General features: G+C 34.0%; 3 protein-coding genes across 5 annotated transcripts; 2 read left to right on the top strand and 1 right to left on the bottom strand.

Annotated features, from left to right (window-relative positions):
• Positions 1-198: 198 nt before the first annotated feature.
• LOC146909845 (oligopeptide transporter 1-like) lies at positions 199-4736 on the top strand. 3 transcript variants are annotated; one of them, XM_085730726.1, is made up of 5 exons: positions 199-335; positions 458-519; positions 806-879; positions 989-1023; positions 2253-4736. In XM_085730726.1, exons 4-5 carry the CDS (start codon positions 1012-1014, stop codon positions 4497-4499), a joined length of 2259 nt encoding a protein of 752 aa, XP_085586852.1. In that variant the 5' UTR covers positions 199-335; positions 458-519; positions 806-879; positions 989-1011; the 3' UTR covers positions 4500-4736. The 3 variants fall into 3 exon arrangements, with proteins under 3 accessions (XP_085586852.1, XP_085586850.1, XP_085586851.1); XM_085730725.1 differs by lacking the exon at positions 199-335 and having other exon boundaries at positions 380-519; XM_085730724.1 differs by lacking the exons at positions 806-879; positions 989-1023 and having other exon boundaries at positions 206-335.
• A 1184-nt stretch (positions 4737-5920) lies between these two features.
• LOC146909844 (DNA-binding protein) lies at positions 5921-13079 on the top strand. Its single transcript, XM_085730722.1, has 15 exons — positions 5921-6106; positions 6365-6469; positions 7033-7101; positions 7279-7368; positions 7482-7565; positions 7891-8055; positions 8973-9160; positions 10254-10326; positions 10406-10459; positions 10678-10935; positions 11367-11573; positions 11753-11856; positions 12159-12303; positions 12418-12552; positions 12664-13079. Exons 1-15 carry the CDS (start codon positions 6023-6025, stop codon positions 12838-12840), a joined length of 1938 nt encoding a protein of 645 aa, XP_085586848.1. The 5' UTR covers positions 5921-6022; the 3' UTR covers positions 12841-13079.
• Positions 13080-13081: 2 nt separating this feature from the next.
• On the bottom strand, positions 13082-14458 carry LOC146909843 (Integrase-type DNA-binding superfamily protein). The gene has a single exon (XM_085730723.1). The coding sequence runs from the start codon at positions 14350-14352 to the stop codon at positions 13483-13485; it is 870 nt and encodes a 289-aa protein (XP_085586849.1). The 5' UTR covers positions 14353-14458; the 3' UTR covers positions 13082-13482.
• Positions 14459-15659: the final 1201 nt, after the last annotated feature.

The raw sequence follows: 15659 nt of genomic DNA, 5'->3' as shown, positions 1-15659 counted from the left end.
TTTTCCCATGCAAATCTTACTATTCAATTCAATATCAGTATCTTTACTGCAATAGCCAACAATCAAAATTCCAATGCATCGTCTCTTTGTTTCTCCATAGGATTTAAACTTCAACTTGTCTAAGGGACAACTAATTAATTTACTGCGCCACTTTTAAAAAACTTTCATTATAAATTGTAACTTTCATTGTAAATTTGTAATGCACTTTTAAGAAAAAATACACCACACCTTTTGTTCGTATCTGAAGGGTTATTAACTGATAATTTATCGAAAAAATAACTTATTAGAGACATCAAATGAAAATGCTGTGATAGATTGTCTTGTTGATCTTCAATGTAGAGTCCATATTATTTTTCACTTTTTTTAATCTCTCATGTCTCACAATGTGCTTCTATAAGTATAAACTCCATTGCTAATTTTCTCTGATCCTTATATCATTTGTGTTTCTTAAATTCAGTTTTGGCATCTTGGATAAGCTCAAACAATTGTAGAATGGTCCTCCTACATGGTGCAGTGCAAGTGAGTTTGCTTGATCATTTTCTCTTTATTTTTTTAAGACTTTTTTATGTGTTGTATAAAATAAAATAAAATAAATACTTTGATGTTTACCTTGATATTTATGGCATATATTCATTGTAGTAATTTCCTTTTTTTTTTGGATTCGGTGTTGGTCTACATTTATCTCCAAGGAGAACATATGCTTCTTTTTTTTTTCTTTTATAATAGAACATATGCCATAGATTGTGAGAATAATTTCTCATGAGTATTTTTTTTTTTTTTGCTTATACATGCTGATCCTTTGCAGTTGAGTTCTATTAGCTTCAAATGGTAGCAACTGTGGCAACTTAAGAGTTGATTGATCCTAGAATCTACCAACAGGTTATTTTTTGGATGTCGTTAGTTTGGTGTTTCCTCTAGCAGCTTTAGTCATATAGCAAAACATGGTTTTTGTTTTTGTTTCTTCATGTGTTTTTCATATTTTTTACAGGAATAGCTAGCATTGCTGCAAGTATGGTATTGTTGGTAAGAGTTGCTTCCCTTTGATTCACCTTAATTGTATCTTAACAATTGATTTTTTTATTCTACATGAATATCATGTGTTTTACTCAATTGTATTACTATGCCCACAATGATTTGTTTTACTTTTTTTTCTTTTGAGGTGATGAATTGTTTTACTTGTGTCTTACTTTGCACATTAAAGTACATACCAAAATTTCATTGTTTTATTAATAATAAACAAATAAAAACGTATTCTTTGGATTTCAATATTAAAATATATAGTATAACGAGATGAATTTCAAAATAATATCTAAAAACTTGACTCACTTTCACCTCGCCTTGGCTAGCCTAACGAAGTGGCTTGTTTTACACCTTCTTTGTTCTTTGATGTTTTAGCCCAACAACCTATAAAATGGATGGAAAATAGATCATAGTAGTTGAACTGGTCTCAAAATATAAATGCTAATTATTTACACTAATTTTAGGGGTTTCTACTTAGATTACTTGCAAAACAAGTTAATAAGTGTTATGAAAATAAACATGAATTTGGCATTTATCCGTCGGTCATACCTAATCCATTTCAATGGCACAGGAAAAAACACCAATCCAATGTAATGGTTAGATCTACCTTGAACTTTTTTTTATTGGACTCCCATTTTATTTATTGTGGATGTCCTTTACGATCAACCTTGTTTGTAACTAGTAATGTATTTTGACTATTTACTAATTTTATTTTGTATGAAACTCTTTTTTTTTCAATAATGTCTTCCCGCACCACAGAAATGACCAAAGTGTTCAACATTTGTAACTTAAAGATCAAAATGTATAATGTTTATATTTTAAGAGACTAAAATAGAAAGAAAAAAATTAAGAAACGAAAGTGTTTATTGTTTGTAACTTAAGGGATCAGAATTGAATGTAAAAAACTTAGAGGACCAAGAAAAACCTAAAAGTATAATTTAGTCCATATATTTTGACTATTTACTACTTTTATTTTGTATAATTGAGTCCATATATTTTGACTATTTATTTACTACTTTTATTTTGTATAATTTAGTCCATATATTTTGACTATTTACTAGTTTTATTTTGTATGGATATCTATTTTTTTTAGGGATCTCAATTATTATTTTTGTCATCTCTTTTTAAATTTAAATATATAACATTCAAATCTCCATGCACGGATCTATTACTAGTAAGTGCTAAATTAAGTTGTATATGTAAACTGATGAATGATTTGTTTTATGGATTAGGAAGCTGAGATATCAAGCAGTGGAGTGTCTCAAAATAGGGTCTTAGAGGATGCAGAGGAAGATGAATACAACATTAATGATAGTCCCATTGAGCAAGTGAGGTTAACAGTTCCAATCACTGATGACCCTTCTCAGCCAGCACTAACATTCAGGACATGGATTCTAGGCTTAGCATCATGTGTTCTCCTTGCATTTGTGAACCAGTTTTTAGGCTACAGAACCAACCCTTTGAGAATCACTTCTGTTTCAGCACAGATCATCGCACTCCCACTTGGGAAGCTTATGGCTGCAACACTTCCCACAAATTCAATTCAAGTCCCTTTAACAACCTGGTCTTTTTCATTGAATCCGGGGCCATTCTCTTTGAAAGAACATGCGTTGATCACCATCTTTGCTAGCTCAGGATCTAACAGTGTATATGCAATTGGGATAGTCACAATTGTTAAGGCTTTTTATCACAAAGACATCCATCCAGTAGCGGCTTATTTTCTAGCGCTATCAACTCAAATGCTAGGGTATGGATGGGCTGGTATTTTCAGAAGGTTCCTTGTTGATTCACCTTACATGTGGTGGCCTGAAAACCTTGTGCAAGTGTCTCTATTTAGGGCATTTCATGAAAAAGAAAAAAGGCCTAAAGGAGGAACTTCTAGGCTGCAATTCTTTTTCGTAGTCTTTGTAGCTAGCTTCGCATATTACATCGTTCCTGGCTACTTTTTCCAAGCAATATCAGCCGTCTCTTTTGTTTGTTTGATTTGGAAAGACTCCATCACTGCACAACAGATCGGTTCCGGCATGAAAGGCCTCGGTATTGGTTCATTTGGCCTTGATTGGAACACTGTTGCAGGCTTCTTAGGAAGTCCTTTGGCTGTTCCTGGCTTTGCCATCATCAACATAACGGCTGGATTTTTCTTGTATATGTATGTTTTGATACCAATTGCCTATTGGAACAATTTATATGATGCTCAAAAGTTTCCACTGATTAGCTCTCACACATTTGACTCTACCGGCGCTACTTACAACGTTACTCGAATTCTAAATACCAAAACTTTTGACATTGATATTGAAAGTTACAACAATTACAGCAAGATCTATCTGAGTGTCACGTTTGCTTTCCAGTATGGATTGAGCTTTGCAGCTCTTACAGCTACTATTTCACATGTTGTCCTCTTCCACGGAAAAATGATACTTCAGATGTGGAAGAAGACAACGGGTTCGTTAACACATCAACTCGGAGATGTGCATACAAGAATCATGAAGAAAAACTATGAACAGGTTCCTGACTGGTGGTTTGTCGCTATTCTGATTCTAATGGTTATGATGGCCTTGGTAGCTTGTGAAGGCTTTGGAAAACAGCTCCAACTTCCATGGTGGGGAATCTTACTTTCTCTAGCAATTGCATTGGTTTTCACCTTGCCAATTGGTGTTATTCAAGCAACAACAAACATAAGAAAAGGTCTCAATGTGATCACAGAATTGGTAATTGGTTTCATCTATCCAGGAAAGCCACTCGCTAATGTAGCTTTCAAAACATATGGCCATATCAGCATGGTACAGGCACTAGGGTTTCTTGAAGACTTCAAATTAGGCCATTATATGAAAATTCCACCAAAATCAATGTTCAGTGTGCAGCTAGTAGGCACTGTAGTTTCTTCATCTGTCCACTTTGGAACAGCATGGTGGCTTCTAACTTCTATCGAGAACATATGCGATGAATCATTATTGCCAAAAGGAAGTCCTTGGACATGTCCTGGTGATGATGTATTTTACAATGCTTCAATCATATGGGGAGTTGTAGGGCCAAAGAGAATGTTTACCAAAGACGGCGTTTATCCTGAGATGAATTGGTTTTTCCTTATTGGTCTACTTGCACCTGTTCCAGTGTGGCTTCTTTCTCTCAAATTTCCTAACCAAAAGTGGATTCAACTCATTAACATTCCTATTATCGCCGCAGGTGCATCTGCCATTCCACCAGTGAGATCTGTGAATTACATTACTTGGGGATTTGTTGGAATATTTTTCAATTTCTATGTTTATAGAAAGTTCAAAGCATGGTGGGCTAGACATACTTATATCCTTTCAGCTGGTTTAGATGCTGGAGTTGCCTTTATAGGTTTACTACTTTATTTTGCTCTTCAATCTTATGGTATTTATGGTCCAACTTGGTGGGGTCTTGAAGCAGATCATTGCCCTTTGGCTAGATGTCCTACAGCTCCAGGTGTACATTCAGAGGGGTGTCATGTTCCTTGACTTCCATTCCATGTAACCATTCCATCGCCAATAGTCCAATAATGCCAAGTTAGTATGACATTGGAAATGTAAATATAGAAAACTAAGAACTTTTTTAGGTTGATTTCCTTGTATTTAAACTATCTTCTTTGATTTTTCAGTATTTTTATATTGTAATTTGTAAGAGTCTCAAGGAAAAGGAGCCAAGTATGCCATTTCCTTTGCTATTCCAATCATAAGTAAAAGTGTTAAATCAAATGTGCTTTTAGTCCCTACCGAAACATAAGTGCTTTGACTCTCTCATACGAACTAAGATCAACTTATTTTTATGAAAGGTCGAGAACTAAAAATCGGTAAATTTTATTATAGGGAACAAACTTAAAAAGTCTTTATTATTGTAGGGACTAAAATAGATTTAATCTTATATTAAATGCAGTTTCAATTGATAGAGTATTGTCTGCACTGAAAATAGACATGACTTATGGGTATATATCTGATTGAAATGATCATGCACGTGCATGCTTATCTTGAGAAGCATGAAGTTTTGTTATCAGATATGACATCAAGGTTCAAAAAAGAATATGGTTCAAAACATGGTCAAAGATGAAGTTGAAGAATACAAGAGATATGCTTAGGGGTTGGAAGTTGGAATCTTTTAGTGCTGATACTGTTGCTTGTCATGAATCAAGCTATAGCAGTAGAGAAGAAGATATTGATTTAAGAAGATACTTCATTAAAATTTATTTAAAATCTAGTTACAAATGAAGCACAGCCTCTATTTATAGAGTTCAGTTTCCTTCTATGACTAAAATACTCTAACTTCTAGCCAAAACAAGGTCCAGCCACTAACTTATTTGCTTATGGAACAAGGCATTTGTCCACAACTTTCATGAAATTCTTATTCAAATTGATTACATCAGTGTTTAATCTACTACTATGTCACTTGGCACCTACCAACTTAAGATATATTAGTCTCTTACAAAATTTGAAACCAAATATGGGACAAGTTTGTTCAGTCTCTCAACCTACTTTTTGTCTAGTTTTTTGAGGTGAATAATAACTAAATATTTTTTTTTGTCTAGTTCAATGGTCAATTTTTAAATCAAACATGAGAAATGTTTTTGTCCTATGTCATATCTCATTTTATTATAAATCAAATGGACACTAAATCAGTATATCAAAATTTTATAATTTCAAAATTTTGAATATAGAATCACGACGACGCGTCAAGATTTTCTAAAAGCTACACTTTATAACTTCCACAAAATCACAACGACGCGTCAAGATTTGTTTAAAGCTACATTTTATAACTTCCACAAAATCACGGTGGATCACCATGATTCTGATGTATCTATTGTGATGCCAAACATACAATTAACTTATGAAAAAGTAAAATTACTTAATTTGCTTAAAGTGGAAATTACAAAGTTGAATTACGTTTTGTGCTGCTGCTAGCTAACTGCATTTCTCTAACGTTCACTGGCAACACTCCTCTCTCTCTCTCTCTCTCTCTCTCTGCTGTGTAGCAGTGACGGAGGATTACAATGGAGAGTAAAAAGAAAGCATCATCACCTCTCTCTTTGGACCAATTCATCTCTATTACAACCCCTCTTCTCGACTTGGAAAAGGTACTTTACCTTCTTGCATTCACCATTCAAAAACTCCGATTAAAGTTTTCAACTTTCAGATACCCTTTATCTCATTTTACGTTCTTAATCCTATTTTTTTCCCATCTAATTGCAATTTTGAATTGGGTTGTGTTTTAGTTTATTAGAAAATTGAAAAAGTTTCAAACTTTCAAAAAATGGTTAATGGGGTTGCTTCAGAAAAGATGATGAATCATGGTTCTTGTTTTTAGTTTTATGATCTTTTTTTTTTTGCTTCAGGATGCTGAGATATCGAGCTCAATTGCCACTGGCGCGTCGAGGAATTTGGATACTGCTCAAAAGAGAGGATCAACAATCCTCAATTTGAAGTGTGTGGATGTCCAGGTTACCACATTTTTCCTATTCTTCTTTCTTGTTTCTGTAATATCTTTTTCAAATTTATTTGGGAAAAGGTATTTTGTTTACACGTGTGTGTGTAATTTGATGGTTTAATGATGTAGTAGTAACAATAAAATTGGAAGTTCAATTTGATATTTCATGTAATTTGATGATTATGATTTCTGAAGCAAATGGAGCTAGGTTTATAGTTGATTTACGGCCTGTTTGGATTGATTTATTTGAGCTTAGCTACTGGCATAAGTTTTCTGAGACTGTTTGGGAGAACTTATTAAAACAGCTTATGACATTGTTCATAACTATTTTCAGTTTGTTTTCATAATTTCTCCAAGATAGCTTATGAAAATAGTTTATAAGCAATTTAACTTTATTTTATCTTTTGCTACAGAAGCACTTATCATGATAAGCGCCAGTGTTATAAGCTGCAAATAAGTTGTTTATCCAAACAGAGCCTTGTTCATGTTTTCCTATGCATTTAAGTTGTAAGTTGAGCTTTAATTCATAAGGTATTCTTACATTGTGCCTCCCTTTGTTGTTTATTCTGAAAATAGACAGGGCTTATGGGAAAGTCTCTGATCGAGTTACAATCCACAAAAGCAGATGTGCTTCCTGCTCACAAGGTAAATGAGTGACTTTCTTTTATCTCTGTCTTCTGTTCAATATCAAACTGGTTACTTGCTTCAATATCCATAAAAGAAAATCATCTTGTGGCCCTGATAAGGATTAAGACCATTTTCAATGAATTAAATCAATGCCGTATTACTTTCAGGAGTTAATGAGATTTTTTGTTGTTGCAGTTTGGCACTCATGATGTTGTTGTTTTAAAACTCAACAAGGCTGATTTAGGTTCTCCTGCTCTTGGGCAAGGTGTAGTTTACAGATTAAAGGTATCTGATTGATTCACTTTGTGAAAAGAAAAAAATTGCCCATGCTGTTGGCTGTGGACAGTCTCACCTTTGGATATTAATTTAACTTGCTGGTTTGATACAATTGCTAACAGGACTCGTCAATTACTGTTGCTTTTGATGATATTCCAGAAGATGGTTTAAACAGTCCCCTAAGGCTGGAAAAAGTTGCAAATGAGGTATGCTGATAAGTTCCTGATCTTAGGCACTTATTGTTTCTTCTTGTATAGAATAGTTTTATGGTTTGATTATAAATAATTCAATTACTACAATGACATTCGGTGAGTTTTGATATATATAATTTTATGTTTTCATGAAATATATGAATTGCACTAATAAGAACTTACTGTGAAGGTTTGAATCTTGCTTTTGGTTAATCACTTCACTGTTTTCTATTTGTTTGTGTAAACATACATGTTAGCATCTTGATATTTTATGTATTTTTTAAAATCAATTACTTGCCCCTGGGTTCTTATATACGGGATATATTTTTTGCTCATCCAGGTGACATATCGCAGGATGAAAGATGCATTAATACAGTTGAGTAAAGGAGTGCATAAGGGTCCTGCTTCTGATCTAATTCCTGTCTTGTTTGGGGAGAGGCAACCAACAGTGTCCAAGAAGGATGTAGCTTTCACTTCCATTAATAAAAATCTTGATCACTCTCAGGTGTGTTATATAATTTCTTTCTTGGTTTGCATTTTGAAATCACGATTCTCTGAAGATATCGTATAATAATTGTTTTACATTTTCACACTGCTCTAGTGCTCTTGATTTGTAAATACTTTATTATAATTAAGGCCTCAACTGGATTATTTTTAAACTTATGATAATGATCTCAAGGAATAATACAGGGGTTTATTTATTATCTAAGCATAAGTAAAAAGATACTCCCTCCTTTTCTAAATACATGTCGGAGTCAACCACCTTGCACATGCCAATACACAACTTAGACCATTAATATCTTTTTTATCTATGATAAAAAAAATTGTAAAAATTTGATATTTTGAAAACATTCATTGAGACAAATTGAACAACATCTAATATACTAACATTTGTATTTATATATTGATTAAAAAATATGGTTAAAGTAAGTTGTGTGAATAGTACACATTGTTAAATTGCGACATGTATTTAGGAACGGAGGGAGTACAATTTACCTAGATTAAATGAATTTTATCAATTACTGATATATAATATAACTAAGCTAGAACATTGAACATGCTCTGCATATTAGTTGGTTGGAAATAAGTGGACCTATTAATCAGCTAAGAATTTTGATATAATCGTTATTTGATTATTAAAACACTCAAAATTACGGATACAATAATGGTTTATCACTTTATCCACCTGAACAGTAACTTTGTTCCTCCCCATCTATTACTCTGTAGTTAGGGGACTGAATATACACTGTTCTTTGGAAAAATCTTGTTAATCACACTAAATCTTGTTAGGATATCAATTAAACAATACTGTAGATCCCTATTATCACAATAATGGTGTTTCTGCACGAGTATTTCATCATTTTTCTTTGCACATCTGGCCTGTGTTTGCAAAATCATTTATTTACATTTTTGTCTCCAAAGAAAGATGCAATTTCCAAAGCCCTATCGTCGAAGAATGTTTTCTTGCTACATGGACCTCCTGGAACGGGAAAAACTACAACAGTGGTGGAAATTATATTACAAGAAGTGAAACGTGGATCTAAGATTCTTGCTTGTGCTGCCTCAAATATTGCTGTTGACAACATCGTTGAGCGGCTAGTTCCACACAGGTATAACTATTTTACCATCTCTTTGCTGCTATGATAATTGGCTGGTTTACCTCATTGGCATATTTTACTTCTAACAGCACATTCGTTTTAAAAAAAAAAAAAAAAAATCTGACTGCACAGATAAACAACGTCTACCCTCCTGTGGAAAATTGTTCACAGAATTGGCAATATTAAAATGAAATGAATATGCTTTTTCCTACTCTTTAAGTTTGTCAGTGCCAAAGTCAGTAAGTGCCGGGTTCTGGATCATGCAGAAAAGAAGTTTAAAATGTGGTTTGTGCACTCTAGAAGAAAATTATACGGAAACATTAGTAAAATTGCAGCTTTATGATTAGACAGTAATGTAGTAGTTATTTAATTATGTAATAGGACAATTATATGTGGGATAGTTATGTGGCAAATATGTAACTGTAAGCGGCGGTGTGGAAGGTTTTGTTACAGTTTCTTCTGTGCATTCTGCTTTTCTTTTGTGTAAAGTAGAGAACCATTTTCTCACATTTGAGACTTGGCTCTAAGGCTGGTAGCAAGGTGTATCTACTAGATTGGTAAAGAACCAACACGAAAATAAATTAAGTGTAGCAGAGATGAGGATGTTGCGTTGGATGTGTGGTAAGACTAAACAGGATAGAATTAGAAAGGACAACATTAGAGAGAGAGAGAGAGAGTTGGGGTAGCACCTATAGTAGAAAAGATGGTAGAAACTAGACTTAGGTGGTTTGGGCATGTAGAGAGAAGACTTGTGGATTCTGTAGTATGGAGAGTAGATCAGATAGAGGGGAGTCAAATCACTAGAGGTAGGGGAAACATAGAAAAAACATAAGAGAAGCTATCAAGAAGGATCTAGAGATAAATGAATTGGAGAAAGACATGGTTTTTGATAGAATGCTAGGTTTATTTTTTGAACCCTGTCAAAGTTCTTCCTCTTGACAAAATAATGATGATGTGCAAATTTTATAATTTGCAAATCTTTTATAATGATTCTATTTATTTTTTTGTTATTTTTCTCATTCTGTGGTGAGACATGTTCATACTTGGTTTAGTTTCACCAAGTGTGTACTTAATACTCATTCATAATGTCCAACATTTTCATTAGAGTTAAGCTGGTGAGGATTGGTCATCCTGCACGTTTATTGCCTCAAGTGGTGGACAGTGCACTGGATGCCCAGGTACACACTTGTCATACTTGTCATGGATCATACTTGTTTTCACCCTTCCATATTGAATTTCTCTGAATTTACAATTTAGGTACTTCGAGGAGATAATAGTGGTCTCGCAAATGACATTCGGAAAGAAATGAAGGTAAGGTTTTAAAATAAAAGTCACAGAACAAAATCTCAATTCTCAAGTATGAATTGATCATCATTTACCAATATTATTAGTGTCGCCTGGCTGATGTTCTGTTGCTTCATATGTTAGTTGTCATTGATGATTTATGTTGGCATTAACTTCATGTTAGTGTAATTTTTAGCTACATTACCTTTCAGTTTTCACAGTGCGTAACATGTTTTTTTTTTTAGGTATTGAATGGAAAGCTGCTAAAAACCAAAGAAAAAAATACAAGGAGGGAGATACAGAAGGAACTTAGGACTCTATCCAGAGAAGAGCGGAAAAGGCAGCAGCTTGCTGTTACAGACGTGATTAAAACTTCAGACGTAATATTAACTACTCTGATTGGGGCTTCCTCTAAGAAACTTGGCAATACTTCATTTGATTTAGTGATTATTGACGAAGCTGCTCAAGCACTTGAGGTTGCATGCTGGATACCTCTGCTGAAGGTAATGTTGATGCCTACACACTACACTCAATGATATTCATTACGCTGTTGCATTCAGACTTTCTTTTTATCATCTCTTGATTGCATGCCTTTGTTAGTTTATGTTTTATTGCGGTCTTCTTATCTTACTACAACTACAACCACTAATAATAATATCCAACAATATAGTTCATTCCTCCAATAAGTGTCCTGGAATTGATGCAACATGATATATCAAATATCATACTTAACTGAATTGGATGTTTTATAAGTGAATTTGAATATCGAAATATGCTTACAAAAACAAAGTTGCTTTGGACTGGAAAAACTAAAAGACTAATACTAAACCTGTGCTTGATTCAACATTAAAATTTAAAATACATAGCTTTCTAATCGTTAGTTGCCAAATGTCTCTTTGATTATAATGAATTAAATGGAGGTCCTTGTCTTTAGGGTACAAGATGTATACTTGCAGGAGACCATCTTCAACTTCCTCCAACGATTCAAAGTGTTGAAGCTGAGAAGAAAGGCTTAGGAAGAACCCTCTTTGAAAGACTTGCAGAACTGTATGGAGATGAAGTCACATCTATGCTTACTGTCCAGTACCGTATGCATCAACTTATCATGGATTGGTCTTCTAAAGAGCTTTACAACAGTAAGGTGCTCCTAATTTTAAAAGCACTTGTCTTGATATTGCATTGCTACAAAACATATCTTTTTTTTTTTCTCCAAAAAAACTACTAAAGAGCAAATTTATCAATTCTGAACTGAATAGTCAGATTATATTGGGGAGATAAACATTTTGTTGGATCTTCATGCATGGCACTATGTGATAACAGGTCAAGGCTCATGCATGTGTTGCTGCACATATGCTATATGATCTTGAGGGCGTGAAGAAGACATCTTCAATTGAACCAACCCTTCTTCTCATAGACACGGCTGGGTATTGATGCTATTTCATTCGCTGAAATATCTATATTCTCAGAGCTGCTTGACTAGTCTGGACATGTGGAATAATGATGTGACATTCTCTTCTTAATGAAAGTTGTTGTGCCATCATGTCGTATATAATGATTTGGCATTTTGAGTATTCAATATCAAGTGATCCGTATAAGAGTTTTACCAAACAACTGAACTGATATGTGGAAGCCGGAGAGAGAAAGTCATTATATTTCAGTTGAAGCAAATATAGACTGTTAAATATGAATGTGAAGCAAATCTAACTGCTTAAATTGATTGTGTCAGATGTGATATGGAAGAAAAGAAAGATGAAGAAGATAGCACCCTTAATGAAGGTGAATCTGAAGTTGCTATGGCTCATGCAAAGCGATTGGTGCAAAGTGGGGTGCTTCCTTCTGATATTGGAATTATTACCCCATATGCTGCCCAGGTATAGAATTGTTCTGTAGGTGTGGGAACATTTACTATGAATGTTGTGGGCACAAACTTCACATTTTAGTAGTTTTACGAAGGATGACAAGATGGTAAATGTTGTTTTTGGCAGGTTGTTTTACTGAAGATGTTAAAAAACAAGGAGAACTCACTGAAGGATATTGAAATCTCAACAGTTGATGGTTTCCAGGGAAGAGAGAAGGAAGCCATTATTATATCAATGGTTCGATCAAATTCAAAAAAGGAGGTATTTCAAACAAGTCTGCTATTTTTTTAATTTGCTTCATATAGGGCTTATGTGACAAATTTGTTAGTATGGCATGAAGAATAAAAGAAGAGACTTGAATATACGTTTCAGGTGGGCTTTCTGAGTGATCGCCGGCGAATGAATGTGGCCGTGACACGTGCAAGAAGACAATGCTGTATTGTCTGTGACACTGAGACAGTCAGTAGTGATGGATTTCTAAAGCGGTTGATTGAATATTTTGAAGAGCATGGCGAATATCAGAGTGCATCCGAGTACCAGAATGAATAGGCAAAATTCCCAAAGGTTGTTAAGGTTGCTGTTATAGCCATTGATCAATTTGTCGATTGTGGTGATGTGGATCTGTGAAGGTTTATAAAATCCTTTTTCTATTTAGAATTTAAGGAAGTTGAATTTATAGAAGAAAGTAGACAAGACCATTTTAGTCTCTTCTTCTTATGAATTTTTTTTATACTTACTATATGATGCTTATAAACATCATTTTTAATTGAAAGTTCTTCTGTTAAAAATATACTGTCAAAATCTTAAATTTGTTAAATTATTGCGTGAGTGTGACATGGTCTTTGCTACTACTACTACTAAAACAAGCTCCCTCCTGCTATTTTCCTACTCTTACATTGCTGTCAATAGATTGAAATTCGTCACACATAAGACAAACAACAATTGAGTACTAGCAGAACCAAAACCATCTGATCTATAGCTTAGGCATAGTTACTACTAAGTAGTACTCCCTCCGACCTTAACTATAAGCAAAAAAGTATGTGTATTTAGTCCAAATTTAGATCAAATACATGTAATTTTTTGCTTATATTTAATGCTAGAGGGAATATCATATCTAATTCTAACTAGATTTCAACTCCATAAAAGCTAGCTAAGGTGGTTCCTCTTTTCTTGACAAATCAGCTAAGTTTCTTAAAAGTCCCAAATGGAAGTTGAGAAATTAAGGCGGTCATTTGGGTCATATGCTTCAAGATGGGTGGCTTCTGATTCCTCAATACCCGCAAATTCATGCATCTCGATCAATGCCTCCCAATTAACACTCATGTCTGAAAATATTCCTAATTGTTCATTATCATCTCTTGGCAAAACTTCATGCACTGTTGAACTTCCTGAACTCTCAGTTTGCTCGGAGTGTGATCCTTCTTTCAGTATTCCCATCTGTTGAAGAAACTCATGTAGGTCTATCTGTGGTTTGTCCTCCTGAAGATCTCCAAGCATCTTATTTGCCGATGTTTGAACATCTTTTTCCTTTGGCAAAGGATCTTCTGTATGACTCTTCTTGCTGTCTACTTTCTGAATCTCTGCTGCCATTGGTTCATTAGATGAACTAGTAAGTGATGATTGACTTGCAACGACTGCATTCTGCTTAAACTCTTGTAGCCTCTGATGGATCAAATGAACGCTAGGTTGAGCGTTTACATTAAGTAGTCCACAAGAAGGAAACATTGAAATGAAATTCTTTGAAGGCAACCACTTGAACTTTCCAGTTTTCATAGTTGAATTGGAGTGTGTTTGCATGTGTGGAAGATTAAGGTATGCATCTGGTCCATAGAGTCTCCTTGCAGCCTCATCATAAGCCATGGCAGCTTCTTCCGCTGTCGCGAAAGAACCAAGCCAGAGTCTAGTTCTCTTCTTTGGCTCTCTTATCTCGGCAACCCATTTCCCCCATGTTCTTTGACGAACACCTCGATACTCGCATGAAGCATTTTGAGGGCCACCTTTGCCTCTGGTTGGTCCTTTCTTCCATGGTTTCAAGGGGGATTTCTTGGAATTATCCATCATGTATATTGAGGATATAGTAGAACAGAACAAGTGAAAGTGGTAGTGGTGTGTGTATATTATCAGTGGTGAGTGATACTTGGAACTGCATGTTATAGGAGCGGGGATATGTAGGAGCAAAGTGTGGAGGTTGGTGTAAATGTTTTCACGTTTGCAGAAGTAGCTAATTCCATGTGACCGTTGCTGAGTACATACATTCTTCAAAATCCTGTTTTTCTTTTCTTCATTTTCTTTTTTTTTTATCTTTCTACCCACAAAATTCTTACTAATAATTATTTTTAGGCTTTTCTGGTTTTTATTTTATTTTGAATCGCCTTGCCTTAGTGCTGCCAGCATATATGTGCATGACTTAAAAAGTACAAGTGTGCATGGTGCTGTTAACGCATGATGGATAGTTATATACATATATTTTTATTTACTGCACATACAAGATAATCATTTAAGTTTTTTTAGAAATGAAGAGATAAATATAATCGACCCTCAAATATCTAAGGAGAGCTTTATACAAAATTAAAGAGACCTTTTAGATCTCTACGTCGATTTAAGGGAGGGTGAACATATTTATATTCATTCCATTGATTATTTTGTTTGACTATTTCATTTTACATATTCTTTATTGTTGTGGTGTTCACGGGTCACACAGTTTTCTTGGAGCTCCAATTTGTCACGATGATTCATTGAATATAGTTTATATTTTAATTAAGACAATGAAATAAAATACATTCATATTTAGGATAAATGATATATACAAATCTCAAGCTTAATCATCCCATACTTTTGGATTGAATGGTTTCTGAGATCACATTTAAGGAGTAAATCAACATTTTGGCAACCAAAATTTTAAACATTGAGCAGTTTTTTTAGGTACATAGATTGAGTAATCCCTTAGATTTTCCGGCAGACATTTAGTCTCTTATATTGAAGATCATCGATCAATTTGGTTTTTCTGCCAAAATATATTTTTAGGAAATATCTACAAAATATAATGAAAGATCCAACGTGAGTTGGGTCAAACGAAAAAGACTAGACTTTTACAATGTGATAAATCAATGTTTGAGTCCTGGTTAGAAGAAATACATATATTTAGTGTCTAACACGTATGAAGTAAGATTAGCTCAAGTTGAATGAGACTTTGGAAAGAAAAAAAAACTAATGTTTTTTTGAATAGTTTTTTTATGTTTTTTTGAATAGTTTTTTTTATGTTTTTTTATATTTTTTTATATTTTTTTGAATAGTACCTTTTATATTTTTTTGAATAGTTTTTTTTATGTTTTTTTAATAGTTTTTTGCCACATACAAAAATAGGTCTT

This window comes from Medicago sativa, chromosome 7 (genome assembly GCF_051527215.1).
Source record: "Medicago sativa cultivar Bolivia chromosome 7, Bolivia_mono, whole genome shotgun sequence".
In the NCBI taxonomy this organism is placed as follows: domain Eukaryota; kingdom Viridiplantae; phylum Streptophyta; class Magnoliopsida; order Fabales; family Fabaceae; genus Medicago; species Medicago sativa.
This window is presented reverse-complemented; position numbering and strand designations above follow the sequence as displayed.